The sequence below is a fragment of the Molothrus ater genome, chromosome 3, assembly GCF_012460135.2.
Source record: "Molothrus ater isolate BHLD 08-10-18 breed brown headed cowbird chromosome 3, BPBGC_Mater_1.1, whole genome shotgun sequence".
NCBI classification, from domain to species: Eukaryota; Metazoa; Chordata; class Aves; order Passeriformes; family Icteridae; genus Molothrus; species Molothrus ater.
This window is the reverse complement of record NC_050480.2, coordinates 29,329,522-29,346,181: the sequence shown is the minus strand read 5'-3', so window position 1 is coordinate 29,346,181 and position 16,660 is coordinate 29,329,522. Positions and strand designations below refer to the sequence as shown.

Here is a 16,660-nt window from a genome sequence, read left to right as displayed (position 1 = left end):
CCAAGTGACCACCCTCAGGATCCGACACGTGCTGGCATCACGTGCCTTGCACAACCAGTGGGAGCCCTTCCAGGGGAAGTGAGGTGTTGGGATGGTGGCAAGGATGGAGAAGGTTAAAGGAGGTTCTGGTGAGACAAAGGTTTTCTTTGGTGCTTGCTAAACAGTAAAATAAAGACTGAAATATTTTGCTGTGGTGAGCCATAATTGTAGCGACTCAGATTCCACCACAGAGAGGTACGATATCAGATCCCTGATAGATGATACTCGTTTAATTGTGTTATTCATTTGAGAAGAGGTTCAGAACTGCTTTCCAGATACCACTGAGTGATATCCACAAGAAGTCCTGCCAAAAAGAGAGTCATTTATCCTCTCCTTTTACAGCTTGACTGACTAAGAAGACATAGCTATAGGCTAAGAATTTCCAGCATTAAGTCTTGACTTTTTCAAAAGACACACGTGGGACTTGTGAGCCTGAGTGATATATGCAAAGGGCATTGCAGAGTCTTGCTTCACATGACAAGGTTGCAGTGGTGCTGAGTGTAGATCTGGAACCCTAATTTTCCACTGATATACTGCTTTTTTAAGGGCTTTGTCTGACTTTGAGAACCATAATTTTTTGTGTGTATTCTACTCATTGTCTCTCAGCTCAATTTACACTCTCCCACAGCAACTTCAGTTCCAGTTGACTGCAAGCTCTAGTGTTTGCAAGCTGCATATGGGGGGGGAGATCTAAGCTCTGTGTGTTTCAGTTTACTTGTTAAAAAAAAAAGGATGGATATTCTTATCATGCTCTAGCTTTTTGCAGTAAATGTTCCTAATTAATAAGGGCAAAGTGTCTAGGGAACACCAGTATCTTAAAACAGGTGATATACTTTGCATGGGGAGGAAAGGTCAAACTTGTGTGTACAGAAAATGTAACTCAGGGTACTTGCAGGCTTTCTAGTCACTTAAAGATTTTATGCTTTGAAACCTGATACATAAGTCTGGTTTGGGGTTTTTTCCCCTCCACCCCAAATCCCTTCAGTCATGTCACTCTAATAAAAGATATTGCCTCTCCCTACAAACTTTGCCTCACATATCCATAGATCAACAGCAGATTGCTGTTCCAAATTAGATACAGTTTTCTGCGGGCATACTGGCAACTGTGATTTTTGGGGGGTAATCTGAGAACCCTAGTTTAGCCAGTGTGGCAAAGTGATATGCTGCTGCCAGTCCACATGAACAGCCTCATCTGGATTCAGTTTTGTAGCTGAGGCACTGCTTTCCTAGTGAGAGGTCAGCAGGCACCTCTGCATGTGTTGACGGGATAATTGTTTTTCATAATTCCTGGACTGTCTCTTAGCTTCCACGCAGCTCAGGCTTTCCTAATTGCCACCTTCTTTTGTGACCAGATGCAGACTCTGTATGCTTTCGATGAAGAAGAAACAGAAATGAAAAATAAAATAGTTGAAGACTTGAAGACAGCTCTGCGGACGCAGCCTATGAGGTAATGCTGTTTGCCTTTCATCGCGATTCGCTGCCTCCACATGGTCACATGTGACACCGCCGGCAGTGGCAAGGACAGAAACCTCATTGTCCCACCTCACACAAGCCTCTCTGAGGTTTCAGACAATCCTCAGAGAGCCCTACAGTCCCTGGTCTGGGCCTGCTTAGCTGGCAGGCTAGCTAATTTCACACTAATGCTGAAACATGTAGTTTCAGGGAAATAAAAGACAAAGTCTACTGTGAAAAATCTGTGGCAGATATTTGCAAACACAGGTAATGACTATGAAGATCAGATTTTAGTCTTCACAGCCCCCTGCACATCTCATGTAATTTGATTCACTTTGGGCTAAGTCTCAGCCTCTACTCTGAACTTTGAATTTAAGCTTCCCCTTATCTTTAGTAATGTGAACTGTTTAGTACAAAGCAGCTAATCCATCTGACATCACCTGGTTTGGCATTCTTCCCATTCATTCTGTGTTGTAGCGGTGGCACAGAAAAATGTAAAGAGACTTCATTGTGTACTGTCTTTGAAGGTAAGGTCATCTTTCTTTTTCTGGGAACAAAGCTCTGAACAATAGCAAACTAACTAGCATAGAAACCTTCTCAATTTAACACTTGGAAGAGCAGTGGGGAGAAACAATAACTTTAGTTGATATGATTTCAGGAAACACTCAATCAAAAAAATTCTGAATGATTTTTGTATTGGCCAAATACTTTTGTACCCACACCATGCTGAAGTCATAGTTTCAGAGAGCTTCAGTAATGCCTAACCAAGTACAGTTCTCTTTTGGGGAGGGGATCCTAACCAAGCAAATGAAATAAATAAATAAAAGCAACCCAGAAAATAATCTCAAAGAATTTACATTGCAGTTACTTTGACTTGAAGTGAAGATTTTTTGGGACTTCTTGCAGAGCTATGTGCTGATTGTGCTTCTCCCTTTCATAATCTTTAAAAAATTGACTGCATGCAGCTTCTCTGGTTTTTACCTCCTGTTTATTTCCTGTTCTGATGGGCTTTAAGAGAGCACAAAATCATATTCTGGTGCTCTTTAAGCATAAAGATTTATCAGGCTTTGGTAATTTTACATGTAGGTAGAGTGAATGCTTTTAACGTGGAAGCAGAGAAGTGGTAGCCTGTACTGAGACCCAAGTCAAGAGTTGACTGACTGATGCTGTCTATCACTGTCCTAAAACAGAGAACACAGTAAAATGCAGCTGGACTCTATGTTAAAATGGAAGCTGAGGCAACTGTCAAACTCCCAACTCTCACCAGGCTTTTAAACCAAAGTCCTGTGCAGCTGGAACTTGATATAGCAAAGCTGTTACATTAAGGTGGAGCTGGTTTGATGATTGCTCTGTGAAGGTGACAGCTTTCATTGAATGTAGTCACAGCAGCAAGGCCTCTTTGCTTTGTCCAGCTGAAACACTTTGGTGGCCACTATTGGTTGTTCTGCTGTGTCATTTTGAATAGACAGCCCAAACTCCTTGTTGAGGACAAAGCAATAGAGAAGAAAGAGCAATGAGCATTTGAGCAAATTCTTTTGCTCAAAGCCTTGCAAGATATTTCTTCTCCAACCTGTATTGCATCTGCTGGATCCCCTTGACAGCAGCCTGTTGCTTCATCTGTTTGTAATAACCCTGACAAGCGCAAGCATCAGTAGAAGCATCTATAGGCTGCCCTATAAAATCTTCTCAATTGCTGGCGATGGTTGTGGGGCTTATAAAAAAAAAACAGTTAAGCCGAGCCAAATTTTGAGTTAAGTCCTGTGTCTCAACTAATTTCCAGCGACTCAATTCATTAGCTGCCAAATGGGCTGCATGCCAGTGCCTGATCAAAAAGCCAATTTCTTCTTGATGGAAAGGTTGCAGTAGAGAGGCCCTCAGCTCCATCAAATCCCTCTCATAAGCAGTATGATACCTCAGCCTTCAAAATACTAGTCTTTCTAGTTTAATTTGGATATCAAATCCGGTTTTCTTTGCCACTTCTATTCATCAGGCCTCTGAAGAAAATAGAGACCTAAATTCACACAGGATGAACTGTCTGGAATCCCTTTGTGATAGCAGGTTACAGAGGGGCTCTGACGGCTTAGCAATAGGCTCCTCTGCTTGAATTCTCTGATCCAGAGGGATCAAAAGAAGAAAAATACATGCATTTGGCTCTTTATTTTACTGTAAACTGTGTCTCTTCTAGTAGATAATGCAGAGTAATTACTAACCTCTGTCTCTATTCCAACACACCAGTTCTAACAGTTAAAAATAAAGCAGACCTATCCAAACTCAAGTTCCTATCCTCTTTGTAGAAAATGGGATAGGAGTATTCCTGGGGCAGTCTGTGGTCCCCTTTGAGCAGGTTATGTCCTAGTGGCTTATATCCTATCCCAGCCACAGAGAACAGATATGCTACATCTGCATCTTGTAAAGAAACACATTTTCTCACAGGTTTGTAAAAACTCAGAACTATAAACAATTGTGATGACAAACTGTTGGACAGAAGCAGTGGGAGAAGAGCTTTTCATTTGGTATTTTAGTGCCCCAAAATGGAAGTTCAGAAGTGCAGCAAAAGCAAAAACTTAAAAGGGACTGGGAAAAAAAATTGCTTTTTGGAGTCCTTGAAAAATACCTTCTTTAGTCTGAGCCATCACTCATTCCTTTTACTGTCTGCATTTCTCCTTTTGTTTTATTCAGATTTACCTCCTGCTATGTTTTGTTTCATGTAGCAATATTGCATCCAGGTGCATAATGAAGAAGATCATTTATGCAACTAGCAAGCAAAATCCATGATGCTGAATTTTTCAGCAGTTCAGTAGTTATCAGGATTATGTGTGCCCCCTGGTTCAAAAACTAATGCTGCAGGGAAGTGTAGCCTTGCCTGTTAACAGGGTGGGAACATCCTGCTCTCTGCACACCCACAGCATATGATCTTTTTGTCTTTCTTGAGCTGGATCAAGTCTTAGAGGGAAGCTGTACCCCCAACACTTGGAATCCATCAGTGGGTCAGTTCCTCTTTGGCCACCACATCTGTATTTGGATGAAAGGTTTATTATTAGAGCTAGCTAACTCATTCTGATCAGCACTCTCTAAAACTTGAAAGGCAAAGAGGTGCCCTGCCTTTTAAAGTGTGCTAAACTGGTCAAGTGAGAGTCTGAGGTGAGGTTAGACTTTAATTTGCTTGTTTAGCACCTATTAAAACACACTCTGCTTTATTTGCATTTCAGTATTTGAATGTGTTAGCCAGAATGCATTGGCGTGTATGTTTAACTTTACACCTCCCAGTCTAGAACAAGACCTTACTTTGCAGCACAGAGGCTGGGTAGGACAGGAGGTAGTTACACATGTGCTGTGTACTGTGTGCAAGAAGGTTCTTGACTTGTACAAGTTGCCTTTGCTTTTGCACATACACACAGATACCTGCATAGAGGCAGACAGATGCACCAACACAAACAGTGTGAGGATTGTGGCTCTCGGGCTGTCGGCTAAACTCCCACTTCTTTTTCTACCTTCTGCAGACATATACTCACACACCTCCCCACACCAAGCAAATCCTCATACTGAGTGTGTCTGTTGGGCCAGGAACTGCTTTTGCCTTTTTTTGCCTCCCCCAGCACGGTTTCTGGCTTTTCTGGAGAATAAGGAACTAAGTGTTTGGAAAAAAGGAAGATGAAAATCGTAATTTGATTGCAGCTGAAATAGAAGGGTACTTTCTTGCTATTGAGTAACACGCCTCACTGTTTGCTCTCTGGGCTAGGAATAGTACAGGAAAGTCCCAACATTGTTTTAAATTATGTCATTAATCAAGTTTTGTCACACACACTGCTTTCCAGCGCATGCCTTCTTTTTGCAATTACCTCATCCTAACAGTCCTAGAAAAATTGCACTGCCAGTGAATTTAGTGAGAGTTTGTACTTAATTGGGACAATGTAACTTTTGTGTGTTTACCATTTTTTTTCACATTTATTTTCATCAGGGCAGATAAAAATACATGAAAATTGTAGTGCCTTGCTTGTCTTGTCATAAGATTGTGTGTTCAAACCCAAAGTGCATTTAGGACACCTTTTACTCTGCTGCTTCTTAGGCTGTTTCCATCAGTATTGCTCTGTAACTTCAGAAACATATTCATCTTAAGTCATCCCTCAGCCCTGGAAGTTAAAAAAAAACAGGGAAAAATAAATTGTGCCATTCCCCCAACCCCCAAAAGACAGAGGGAACAGATAAAGCATAGAATGGAACTTTGAAGGTAAGAGGACAATTTAAAGTAGCCCCTCCATAGTAGAGACAACAGGAACTCCACTCTTTATAGGCCCAGGGAATTGATAAGAACTCATTTGCATTGTTGTTCAGTAACATGCTGTTTGTGCTCATTTTTTTTCCAAATAAATCCTTTGCAGCAACTCTTCTAGCTATGAATGCACTTGTTTCAGTCTTTGTCAAGCTAGCAGCAAATGCATTGCAGAAACTTAACTGAATCTGAATCTTTCTGTAATCAGTTTAAATAACAAACTGGTTTGGCTGACTTCCTGGTGCGCAATGTCGATGCTGCTCTTGAGCCTGGAGAGAGAGAGAGGGTCTTTTACTCCTATGATTTGTTAGAGTAGACAAAATGATGCATCCAGAGAATGTGCAGTCAGACCTTGCAAACTTGGCAGATTGTCTTAGCAGGGTTCAGTTTAATCATGTTTTAATTTTTGGTGTGCATATGTTCCTGTGTGTGCCCTTACTCTGATAGTCACTTTGAAATTCAGTTTTGAACAAAAGCCAAACATCAGACCAAAACTTTGCTGAATGCACCAGGCTTTTCCATCTTTTTGGTCAAATTGCTGGCTCACATAAACTGAAATTTGGCAAATCTGTCAGCATAGTGAGTGTAACTTTCAGGTAGGCTCTGAAAATTCCTTTGTGGTGTGGAGTGTAACCATCAAAAGACCATACATATGTTGAATCCATGTTATCCAGAGAAACAGAAGTATGGTTTGAGTTTCTCTTGTTGGTACCAGGACATGAATGGAGACCAGTGAAATTTGGTATTTCAGTATGGTGCTTCCATTATTACTGATTATAAGTAACAGCATCTCATGGACAGAAAAAGAAAGATGGTACATTAGGGAAGAAGAGGGACTGGGTAAAAGTGAAATGACACAGAATTTTGGTACTTTTAATTTGTTACACAATTGGCAACTGTTAGCAAGCTTTTCAATTGCTTGAAGGGTCTTTCTATATTATGCTGTTCAAAGTGTGGCCATGGACAAATCATTGCTGGTGTACATTTTTATAGACTAAAAATTCAAGTGTGATGCACATGGTTTTGCATTCAGACATTCCAAAAACTGTACCTACCTGAGCAACATGTTAGAGGAGGCAAACAGTGTAGAGTCTAGGGGAATTATTTGCAGCCCTTTCCATGTCTTTTAATCCCCATTTTAATCCTAGGAACTTCAAACAAAACATTGCTAGAATGATTGGTTTGAACTAACTTATCTAATTCTATCCTTTTCTGGTGATTTTTCTAAAGGGCCGTTTGCATGGTCTAAATTGACCCATCTGGATTTTTTAATCCTGGTTTTCAACAAAAGCAGAGGAGCATTACCATTTACAGAAGAACATGCCCCTTTTAAATATAACATGTTCCTACACATATGTCATGAGATTGGAGTGTGAAGGCAGTATGGGTGATGAACAGAGTGGGAATGAGTTCTCCTTTGTCAGTGTGCCCAAATCCTGGAGGTGGAACCTATAAGCAGCATTGTCTGAAAGTTAGAGCTAAGCCTAAAAATTGTTTTCAAGGTAATCTGAACTCATAACTGAAAGTGTGGTGACAAGTCTGTGTGTTGGGTGTATTAGCACATATGTAAGATGGAACAATTCAAACGAATCCCTTCAGCCTTGAAAATGCAGCAGCTGTTGAGGTGAACCACAGCAGTGTTTGGTGGTAACTGCAACAAAGAACACAGAGACCAAACAGAAGTGTAAGATGATAGCATATAATTACCCTGAAACTATGTAACACACCATTATTAGCTGCAATGTTTTCTCTCTTGGTTTGTTTGCTTTGTTTTTCTTAAATACCTGGGAATTGTTCTGTGAATTTAGGCTGAAAACTGGCCAGCTTTTAAGGATCTGGAGTTGAATAATATTGTGTCTTTTGAATAAAGTGCCTTTGGTCTGCTCTCCTTGTTTTTCCTACTTGTTTTTTTTTTTGGTTTTTCTCTTCTCAGGTTTGTGACCAGGTTTATTGAGCTGGATGGCCTGAGCTGTTTGCTGAACTTCCTGAAGAGCATGGACTATGAGACCTCAGAGAGTCGCATCCACACATCCGTTATAGGGTGTATCAAGGCACTGATGAACAACTCCCAGGGACGGGCTCATGTCCTGGCCCATCCTGAAAGCATCAACATCATATCCCAGAGCTTACGGACTGAGAACATTAAGACCAAGATTGCTGTGCTGGAGATCCTAGGGGCTGTCTGCTTGGTACCAGATGGTCACAAAAAAGTCTTGCAAGCCATGCTTCACTACCAAGTCTATGCTGCAGAAAGGACAAGATTCCAGGTAAAAGGAGGATGCTTTGACAGAAATATCCAGAATGAGGAATCTCTGCCAGGAGTGATTTCTGAGTGCATATATTGCAAACTTGCTAAGTAGTAAAAAGGCAATATTTATAATTTTGTTTTAGGAAGGGAAATTCCTCAAATAGATTATGTGTATACTTATATTTATACTTCTATTTCAAGATATATTGCTTGTCATTAATGCTAACTTAAAATTCCATATATTTTGCCTGAAAATAGAGGTTCGCTTTGCTGAATGAATGCTGATTATCTGCTCATACTCTAGCTTGATGGTATTTCTGGGATGGTAATGATTTATTCTGTCCTAGAAGCTGAAGCCACAGAATTTCAGGACCCTCTGTCCTGATCTTAAATCCTTAATTTAGTAATAAAAGAATTGTAGATTAAATAGTGGAGATGAAGAATTAAATTAGGTATAGTGGCACTTCACTTGCCACTTAACAATCAACTTGTGAATCGTCATCACTTAGCAATTTTTGGCTCAAATAATCCCCATTCAGACCACAGAAGGGAAATGCATTCTCAGAGACCTTGAAGTAGGTCAGTGACAGGCTTTTATTGTGGAAACTCCTGGCTGCTACTATAATGTTCCTCCTCCCAGTGAACTGAGCACATTTACAAAAAGATAGTGGAGAATCTGTTGCGGTGTGTGAAGATGTGGCTCCTTAACTTTGGGATAATCTAAGCCATTTACTGTTCTTCCTTAGATGAAATCATTAGAGCTGTGTTGTGCCAACAGGCACGGGATCCCAATGCTTGACAGTCATTATCTCTTACCTCCTCTCAGCTAATGGATTTTAGGCTAATAAAATAGTGAATGGAAAAACAGTCTGTGCTGGGGGAGAGTAGCTGCCAATGTTTGTGTTAGAACCAAATGCACTGTGGGATTCACTGACTGTGACTCAGACCTGGGACAGGGATGCAGGAGATCTTGATTTGGTATTAACCTATATTTGGTATTGTCAGGTCCATCCCTCGATGTGCACTGCTTCATTTGCATTGCTTGTCTATTCAGACTTGATGTGTGTCCTCGATATGCAAGTGTGACACATATGATGGATGGCTCCAGTAGTAGGGGCCTTTCAGCCTCAGTTGGAAGCTCTCGAGGCTACTTCAATAGAGAAAATCATAATTACAGTAAAACTTGGAAGGTGAAGAGACTATAGCTGCAGTCATAAGACTGTGTCACCATTCTTTAGTACAGGAGGAGGATAAGAATGAGCAGTGCAGGTGCAGGAAGTAAGCCACATACATGAGATATGATGTGGAGATTATTGGGTACTGCCTATGGAGGAGAAGGAAAGCATTTAAATTCAGTTTGTTCTCTAGTAACTAGCTGAAATAAGGAAACCTTCCTGAGTTTATATGGCATGGTTTTTATACCTGGGAGACAGGTGGGGATAACTTGAGCTGCTCTAGGCAAAGCAGTAACTCATAAGCCTGACTACACTTGTGGTCCTCTGTTAACTTGCCCTTACTGGACCAAATGACTCTGCTTAATAATCCCATATGGCACAGATGCTGTGTTAACCCTAGCTGGGTGTTCTCTCTCTCTCTCTGTTTCTGTGTTGATTTAAAAGTTACTGAATAACTGAGGTAAGTCACTGCTGCGTGAAATGTGGTAGCTTTTGAGGAGTCTGGTTGAATGATTTGCAGGTGCTTACCAGTCTCTTACACTCATGAAAAGTACTTTGCCTAAATACTGTGCTTGTCAAAAAACTTTTCCATTCAGGAAGAAATGAAAAATAAATGGATACTCTCTTTTATTTCTCAAGTAAAACCAAAAAAAAGAAGCCCCACCCAATCCCAGAATGGTTTAGCAGAAGGAATGTGTTCTTGTTTGCAATTACTAATACTTGTGTTTAGAGACTGAAATTCGATTTTCCGCTCTACTCAGCAATAGCTTAATTTTGAGGAGGTAAGTGTTCATCCAAAGACGTTCCTCATCCATCTCCAGTTATTCTTCTAACAGAGAGACTAGGGATTTTTTAAATCCTGAAGAAACAAAAGTGGTGATGCTCTTTCTTGCATTTTAGAGGAAGTTTCTCTGATAACACAGCTCTTAAAATTAAGAGTGTTCCATCTCTTTGCCTCTTGCCCTCCTGCACCTCTATCTCAGAATAGTCTTGCAGCTTATTGTCAGGGAAAGCATCCACTGTAACTTGAATATGGGAAGCCATTTTAAAAGAAGGATAAGCTGAAAATGCTTGTTCTTTACCTTTCCTGTAAGCTTCAAAGATGTAGTGTACAATGAAAGCCTTTTTCTATCCTCTTTTAATCCTAGTCCTGAATTTAATCTTTGTAACCCAGAGTTTGCAAGTATCTGAAAAGATCCTTTAGGTGTGAAACAGAACCTTAGGAGGCTGTGTTTCCTGCAGCTTGAGCATCTAGCAGCATCATTTGGTGTATAGAAATGTCCAGAAAGTGTAGAGCTTGCAGCAAACTTTATACTTGGCAGCTTGACTTTGACCAGCCACACCTAAACACTGTTATGTTGAAAACTATCCACCACAAGTGGGGAATCTGGCAGAACCCACAAACAAGAATTCTTGCTGTGAAAGTAATAAAACTGCGAACTAAACTGTAGGAACAGGAGAAACTATTCAGAGTAGAAATTTATTCCTTTGCCTCTATGGTCCATCTTTGCAGACTGATTCTAACTGGTGGGGGGAAGGAAAGCTGGGAACTGTAAAGGCACTGCTCAGTCTTTATGTCTAGCTCTGCAAGACAATGGCCAAATTAGAGACACAATGCATCAGAAGGAAGTAATCTCAAATTTTGGAAATAAGCTCAGTTCTTGTGAAGTAAAAGTGCAGGGCTTTCTGGAAGTTGTAGTGAGCTCACTTTTATTGGAATGTCCAACAAACAACTTACAGGTGATACTGACCTCTGACAATATTAGTGCCAGTGTTGCTTTTCCTTAAGTTGCCTTCCTGACAACAGTGGTTGAAAATATTTCTCATCCCATTCAGCCATTTTACTGTCAATTTATTCATCCTCATCTGTGAAAGCTGGCACTTTGTATATTATCTGTTTGGATTTATTTTCAACTCTAGCAGGTAGCAGTAGACCTTGGTGTCCCATTCTCCCTCTGTGTCACTGTGGTGATCAGCACTATGTCTGTTGGGGAATCAGGAGGTTAATGTAATTAACACTAATACGGATCTACTTTTCTCCAAAACAATTTTTTTTCCTTTTGAAGAGAAATATCATTGTGATGAGTAATAATTTGGGGTACATGCTTCTGCTTCCACTCCTTTTTGTAAGAAGAAGGAAGAGAAGTTCGGAATGATTTACTGACAACTATCTAAAACTTGAGCTCCTGAATAACTTGCTGCTGACAACTTTAGATTGAAACAGTGATTATTTCCAGTGTGCACAAGTGCGGTGGAGTGTAGAGATCATGTATTTAACACAGCAACATAAAACATGGCACATTTTGTTGAATATGAGGAGTTATTGCCAGTCAATGTTCTGAACACAACTCCTGCTACCTGGCACAACTGCCAAAAGTTGTCAGAAGACTCAGCAACTGGTGAATTAGTGGGCGAGGAAAGCTGTGACTTAAGGTATGGTTCTTACTAAACTTACATTAATTCTGTCCTGCAATAGCTTATATTTCTTGAATAGAAAACTTATAGTTTTATGCCAGGGTATCTGAAGTCAAAATTCAAATGACAGTGAAATTCCTGAGCATTATAAATTCAACATTTATATTTAGTCCCAATTAAGTCCCAATTAACTTAATTGCACTAAGTAATAGCAACTGAAGACCATTAATCAAACAGTACTGAAAATGCTTCATAAAGGAGCTCTGCTTCCTGATGTGTTCTCACTTTTTAATTTTCTTTTATGAAGTTAATGGAAAATATAAATAGAACTTATAGGAATATGAAAGACTATTTCCTTATGAAAAAAAATCAGGTTTTACTCTGAATTGAAACTGAAGTAAAATATTATTTCCTTCTAAATTGCCAACATTTCATCTACTGACTACAATTGTCAGTCCCTAACTTCAGTCAGGATTCACTTTAAAGCCCTGGGGAGATTCTCCAGAACTTACTCTTTTTTGTTGAGGCTCCAGTCTTCACTTGATTGCCTTTTCATACTGCAACTTCACCCGTGTCTTTGATATTCAATGTGTTAATAGGTGTATCAGGATCATCCTTGTCTTGGCACTTGCAACAAGATTCTAGATTGTTTGTGTCTCAATTGATATAGTCAATATTCCTATTTTCTCATATTTCCCACATCTTCTTGCCTGAACTTTTCCCTTTGCTTGCTTTAATTATTGACCCTTCTTTTACAATGCCCTTCTGCCTGAAATGATTCTCACTTTAATGTCCAACAGAGCAGTCTGTAGTTAATGTTAAGATATTCCTTGAAAACTGTCTTCTTCAGAGTAATACTCTTTCTATACTCAAATACCACAGTAGTATTAGGGCATGTCTTCAATCTCCTTCCTGAGGCAGTCTGGAAAACTCTGTCTTCATCCAATTGTTTGAAACATGCTACTTTGCCTACAAATCCTACTCTGCTCCTTAAAGAACAGAGACGAAAGAAAACACTTGAAATCCAAACAGTAAATCCTCAGAGCAGAAATGTGGAATTAGGAAGATGAGCCCTTGATTGAGCCCTTATTGTCCTTGCTGGGATTTTTTTCCATGTATTCAGCGTAATTCTGTCACTGGCTCACTGTGTGATCATAAAAACATTACTTTGTCTTTTTGTTTTTATTCTTGTGAATATGGAGTTTTATAAAATGCTGTGAAAACTGAGAAGAGTCTCTGATTTTAAAGTCATTCATGTCTGAATTATTGTATTTATGACTGGTATCCCTTGTGAAAGTGGCACATTCTTTCTCTCCCATAAGCTCTTGCCTTTATGATTATTTTTATGCTTTCTGCTTCCCCTCCTTCTCTCTGTGTCATGGCATTGAATCACATTATATTTTTAACATGCCATGTTTTGAGACAAAACTAATATTGCAGTCGTAATGCTCTATTGGCCTAAAAAGTTTATCAGGTTCAGTGAGTTTATCAGTTCCAGTGTTCTTCCAGTGTAGCTTGCTATTTAAAACACTCGTCTAGCTGTGGATCCCTGTGGGGAGAAAGAATTTTCCTTTAGTCGTGAGAGAACCTAGGTGTTAGGTACTGTCTGAAAGAAGCTGGTTTCACTTCACAGTGGAAATATTAACTGGGCTGCTTTGGGCGGAAAACTTGTTTTCCTCCTTAATGCTGCTAGAAATTTTGAAGCTCGAGGTGTATGAATAAAGAAAGTTTGATATTGTCAGTTGAAAAGGTGGAGGCCAGGAGCATTTCTTCCAGAGCCCCCTTGCCTGGTTTATATCAAACACTGTCAGTACAGACCATAATTTGTAAGGAGGAAGCTGATCAATTTGGAATTGTAGTAGAGGATCTAACAAGGAACAAATTAAAAGGCTGTATTCACTCTTGATTTCCTTCTTCCCTTTAGGGCTCAGCCAAAGCCTTTTGAGGTTTGCTGCAGATTGAATGAAACCCTACTGGTTGTCAGTGATGAGGAATAATGGGATTAAGTGAGGAAAGTTTTGCTTAAATAGTAGGAAAAACCTTTATAATCATAAGATCAATTGGGCCACAGAAGTGGCTGCCAAGAGGTGTGGTGAAATCTTTTTCACAGGAAATGTTCAAGTGAAGATTTGAACCCCAGCCATTTGCTAAGAGTTGGAGATATTGGAGTTTGGCCACAATATGTGGGTGTAGACTCTGATTTTTAGGAATAGCAAGAACTTAGAGTGTTTCCTTCTCAAGCTGAACAATTACATGAAGATGTGCTGCTCTTCAATTGGATTAGTGCAACACAGAATTTTGGGTTTTCTTGCCCGGAATTTGATATGCCTTCCATTGCATTCTGCTCCTCGTTCAGCGTTCTGAAATGGGGGATAGAAAACTTTTGTTAGCATCCTTCAACCTGTCTGGATGCTTTACCTGATATGCTGTTTTATAGATTCTGTCATGTTCCTACAAGTCTGTGAGAAAGTATGATAGGAATGAAAAGCCTCTGAAGAAAACCAGCAAAACCATCCTTGGTTTTGCTGCTTCTGTAGTGATGGCTAATTCAATTATTCCAAGAAGGCACATGTGTTTTGAATTTCAGTGTCAAATATTGAAGTAACAGAATAAAATTCTCTCATTTATTTCACTTCTGCTTGTTTGTCAAGTTGAACAGTTGGTTTTATTGGTGAATTTAAAGACTTCTCAAGTAGTTTCTGATTGTCACTGTTGGAGATAGGATGGTGGATTGAGCTGACCACCAGTCTGGCTCAGTAGAGCATTTCATGTGCTTTTATGTAAGACACATTCCCATTTCTAGCAAAGTAATATGTGGTGGTAACACAGTTACTGAGGTGTTGGATAAGATTGAAACTCAAATGCCTGGAGTAGGGAAATTTGAAAATTCCAGATGGGAAATTTAGAAGCAACAAGAGAAAGGAGTTAATGAAATCGAGCTTGTTTGATAATGAACATACCATGCTCAGATGTGAAAACAGCTGTCAGTAGCAGTGTATGATAGGTCAAAATACTTTTGCACAAAAATAAGCATGAAGCCAGGAGGTTATTCTTTCCCCTGAAGAATGTACAGGAGGATATTCCTCCTGTTTCTTGAGACATATCTCTGTGGCTTTCTACAGGAAACAAGATAGACCTAGGGTAACTAGAAGAGGAAGGATTTTGCTATGAATGAACACTTTCAGTAACCAGGGACAAAAGACTGACTAGAGGAAAATGAACTTCCTTACTCAGCATCTTAGCTTCAAAATGTTATTTAGATGGTCTGCTGAGCCAAACACAAAAAAGTTATTTTTGTCTTCGTTATCCCTTTATGGTCAAAACTTCTTAGGGAGACTAAAAAAGATTTCTCTCTTTTTTAGTGTGATAGCAAAACAAATATATGAGTGTGAAGCATTTATTATTTATGCTGGAGTGAGACTCATACAGCTGAACTCACAGATCTGAGGTGGAATTTGTTACTCTTCCAGTAAGGAAAATCATCCTTGGAATTATGAACTGATCAGAGAAGATCCTGAAGAGAATATTAATGGTGATCAGCAGAAAGCTGAAAGTAGAGTTGCTTTCATGGCTAATCAGTTTCTGCATATAACCTCTTTGGTAAATATTCAAGTGGAATTAATCCTGAATAAGGCAAAGGCCACCAATGCTACTTGTCTAGACTTTTTCTCTTTTGTCTCCTGATATTCACAAGATTATGGTAAAATATCAGTATGTATGCAGAAATTAGACCAAAAACATTCCTGTGCTGAACACCCCCTGTGGGTTCGTTACCAGGGGGACATGCAGCCTCCAGGGAGAACTTCCAGCAGCCTTTCAATAAACAGAGCTTATAAGAAAGATGGAGAAAGGCATTTTACCAGGGCCTGTGGTGACAGGGCAAGGGCTAAAGGGTTTAAACTATAAGAAGCTAGACATTGAATAGGTAAAAGGAAAAGAGTTTTTTATGATGAGAGTGAAAAGGCACTGGAACAGGTTGGCCAGAGAAGTTGTAGATGCCTCATCCCTGGAAGTGTTTGAGGCCAGGCTGGATGGAGCTTTGAGGAGAAGCCCAGGTCTGGCAGAAAGATGTTCCTGCTCATGGCAGGAGAGTCAGGACTAGATGATCTTTAAGGGTCATTGTTAGCCCAAACCATTCCATGAGTCTGTAACATGGAGACTGGAGCTTAACTGCACTTCCAGTGGAGATGTGTAATTCAACTTTGAGCTTTGGAGCTGTATGCACAGGGAATATTCCTGCTATTTGAAAATCCCTAAAAGGAGCTTACCAAGAGGAAATAATTGTCTGCTTCATGTTAAAAGGTGGTAAGTGAAGGAACAAGGATAAATCTTTCAAGGTTCAGGCATAGGCTTTATTCCTTAAAGGCATCTTCTCTTTACAATTATCTCCCCTGTATACAGAAGTGCAATCTATCCTGCAAGAAAGCACCTTATGTCCTCTAACTGAGCTTGCTGTTCTGTTTCAGTCATTGTTAAATGAGCTAGACCGAAGCATGGGGCGATACCGAGATGAAGTGAACCTCAAAACTGCCATCATGTCCTTTATCAACGCTGTTCTGAATGCAGGTGCTGGTGAGGTGAGTCACTGCCCGGGAAATTCTTTCTGAAATGTTATGTTTAAATTAGTTTACCTTGGAAATAGTTAGTAGATTAAGTCACAAATCTTGCGGTAGTGGGTGGATATATTTTGGGGGAAATAATGCTTAATTGTTAAGATCAGTCTTATAATTATGTCGTCCATATTATTTCATTTCGAGCTTCTTCAATATAGCATAGACTACTTACACTGAAGTGATTACTTTGGGTTGTTTTTTGGTTGGTTGGTCGGTTTTTTGCTGTTTTGGTTGTGGAGGGTTTTTTTGTTTGTTTTAAGAACTGCAAAGCATTTACCTTTTTATTTCATCCTTTTTAGAAAATATTTTGGTTTACCTTCAGAAATGTTTTGAAGTGCTAAGTTGTTTTGACTCAAAGCCGAAGTCAAAGCATTTTAATTTTAAAATATCAAGGGGAAACATTTCAGAAAAAAAATCCAAGGTCCCAGTTGTTTTACTTTCATTAACA

At 39.7% G+C, this 16,660-nt stretch overlaps 1 protein-coding gene across 4 annotated transcripts in view; it reads left to right on the top strand.

Moving 5' to 3' along the window:
• The window catches only part of DAAM2 (dishevelled associated activator of morphogenesis 2), a 202,322-nt gene that overhangs the window by 129,557 nt on the left and 56,105 nt on the right, over positions 1-16,660 (top strand). For all 4 annotated transcript variants that reach the window (XM_036380209.1, XM_054514303.1, XM_036380208.1 and 1 more), the window contains 3 exons: positions 1,392-1,486; positions 7,695-8,028; positions 16,066-16,176. In XM_036380209.1, the coding sequence (XP_036236102.1) occupies positions 1,392-1,486; positions 7,695-8,028; positions 16,066-16,176 (540 nt within the window). The remainder of the gene's footprint in view (positions 1-1,391; positions 1,487-7,694; positions 8,029-16,065; positions 16,177-16,660) is intronic.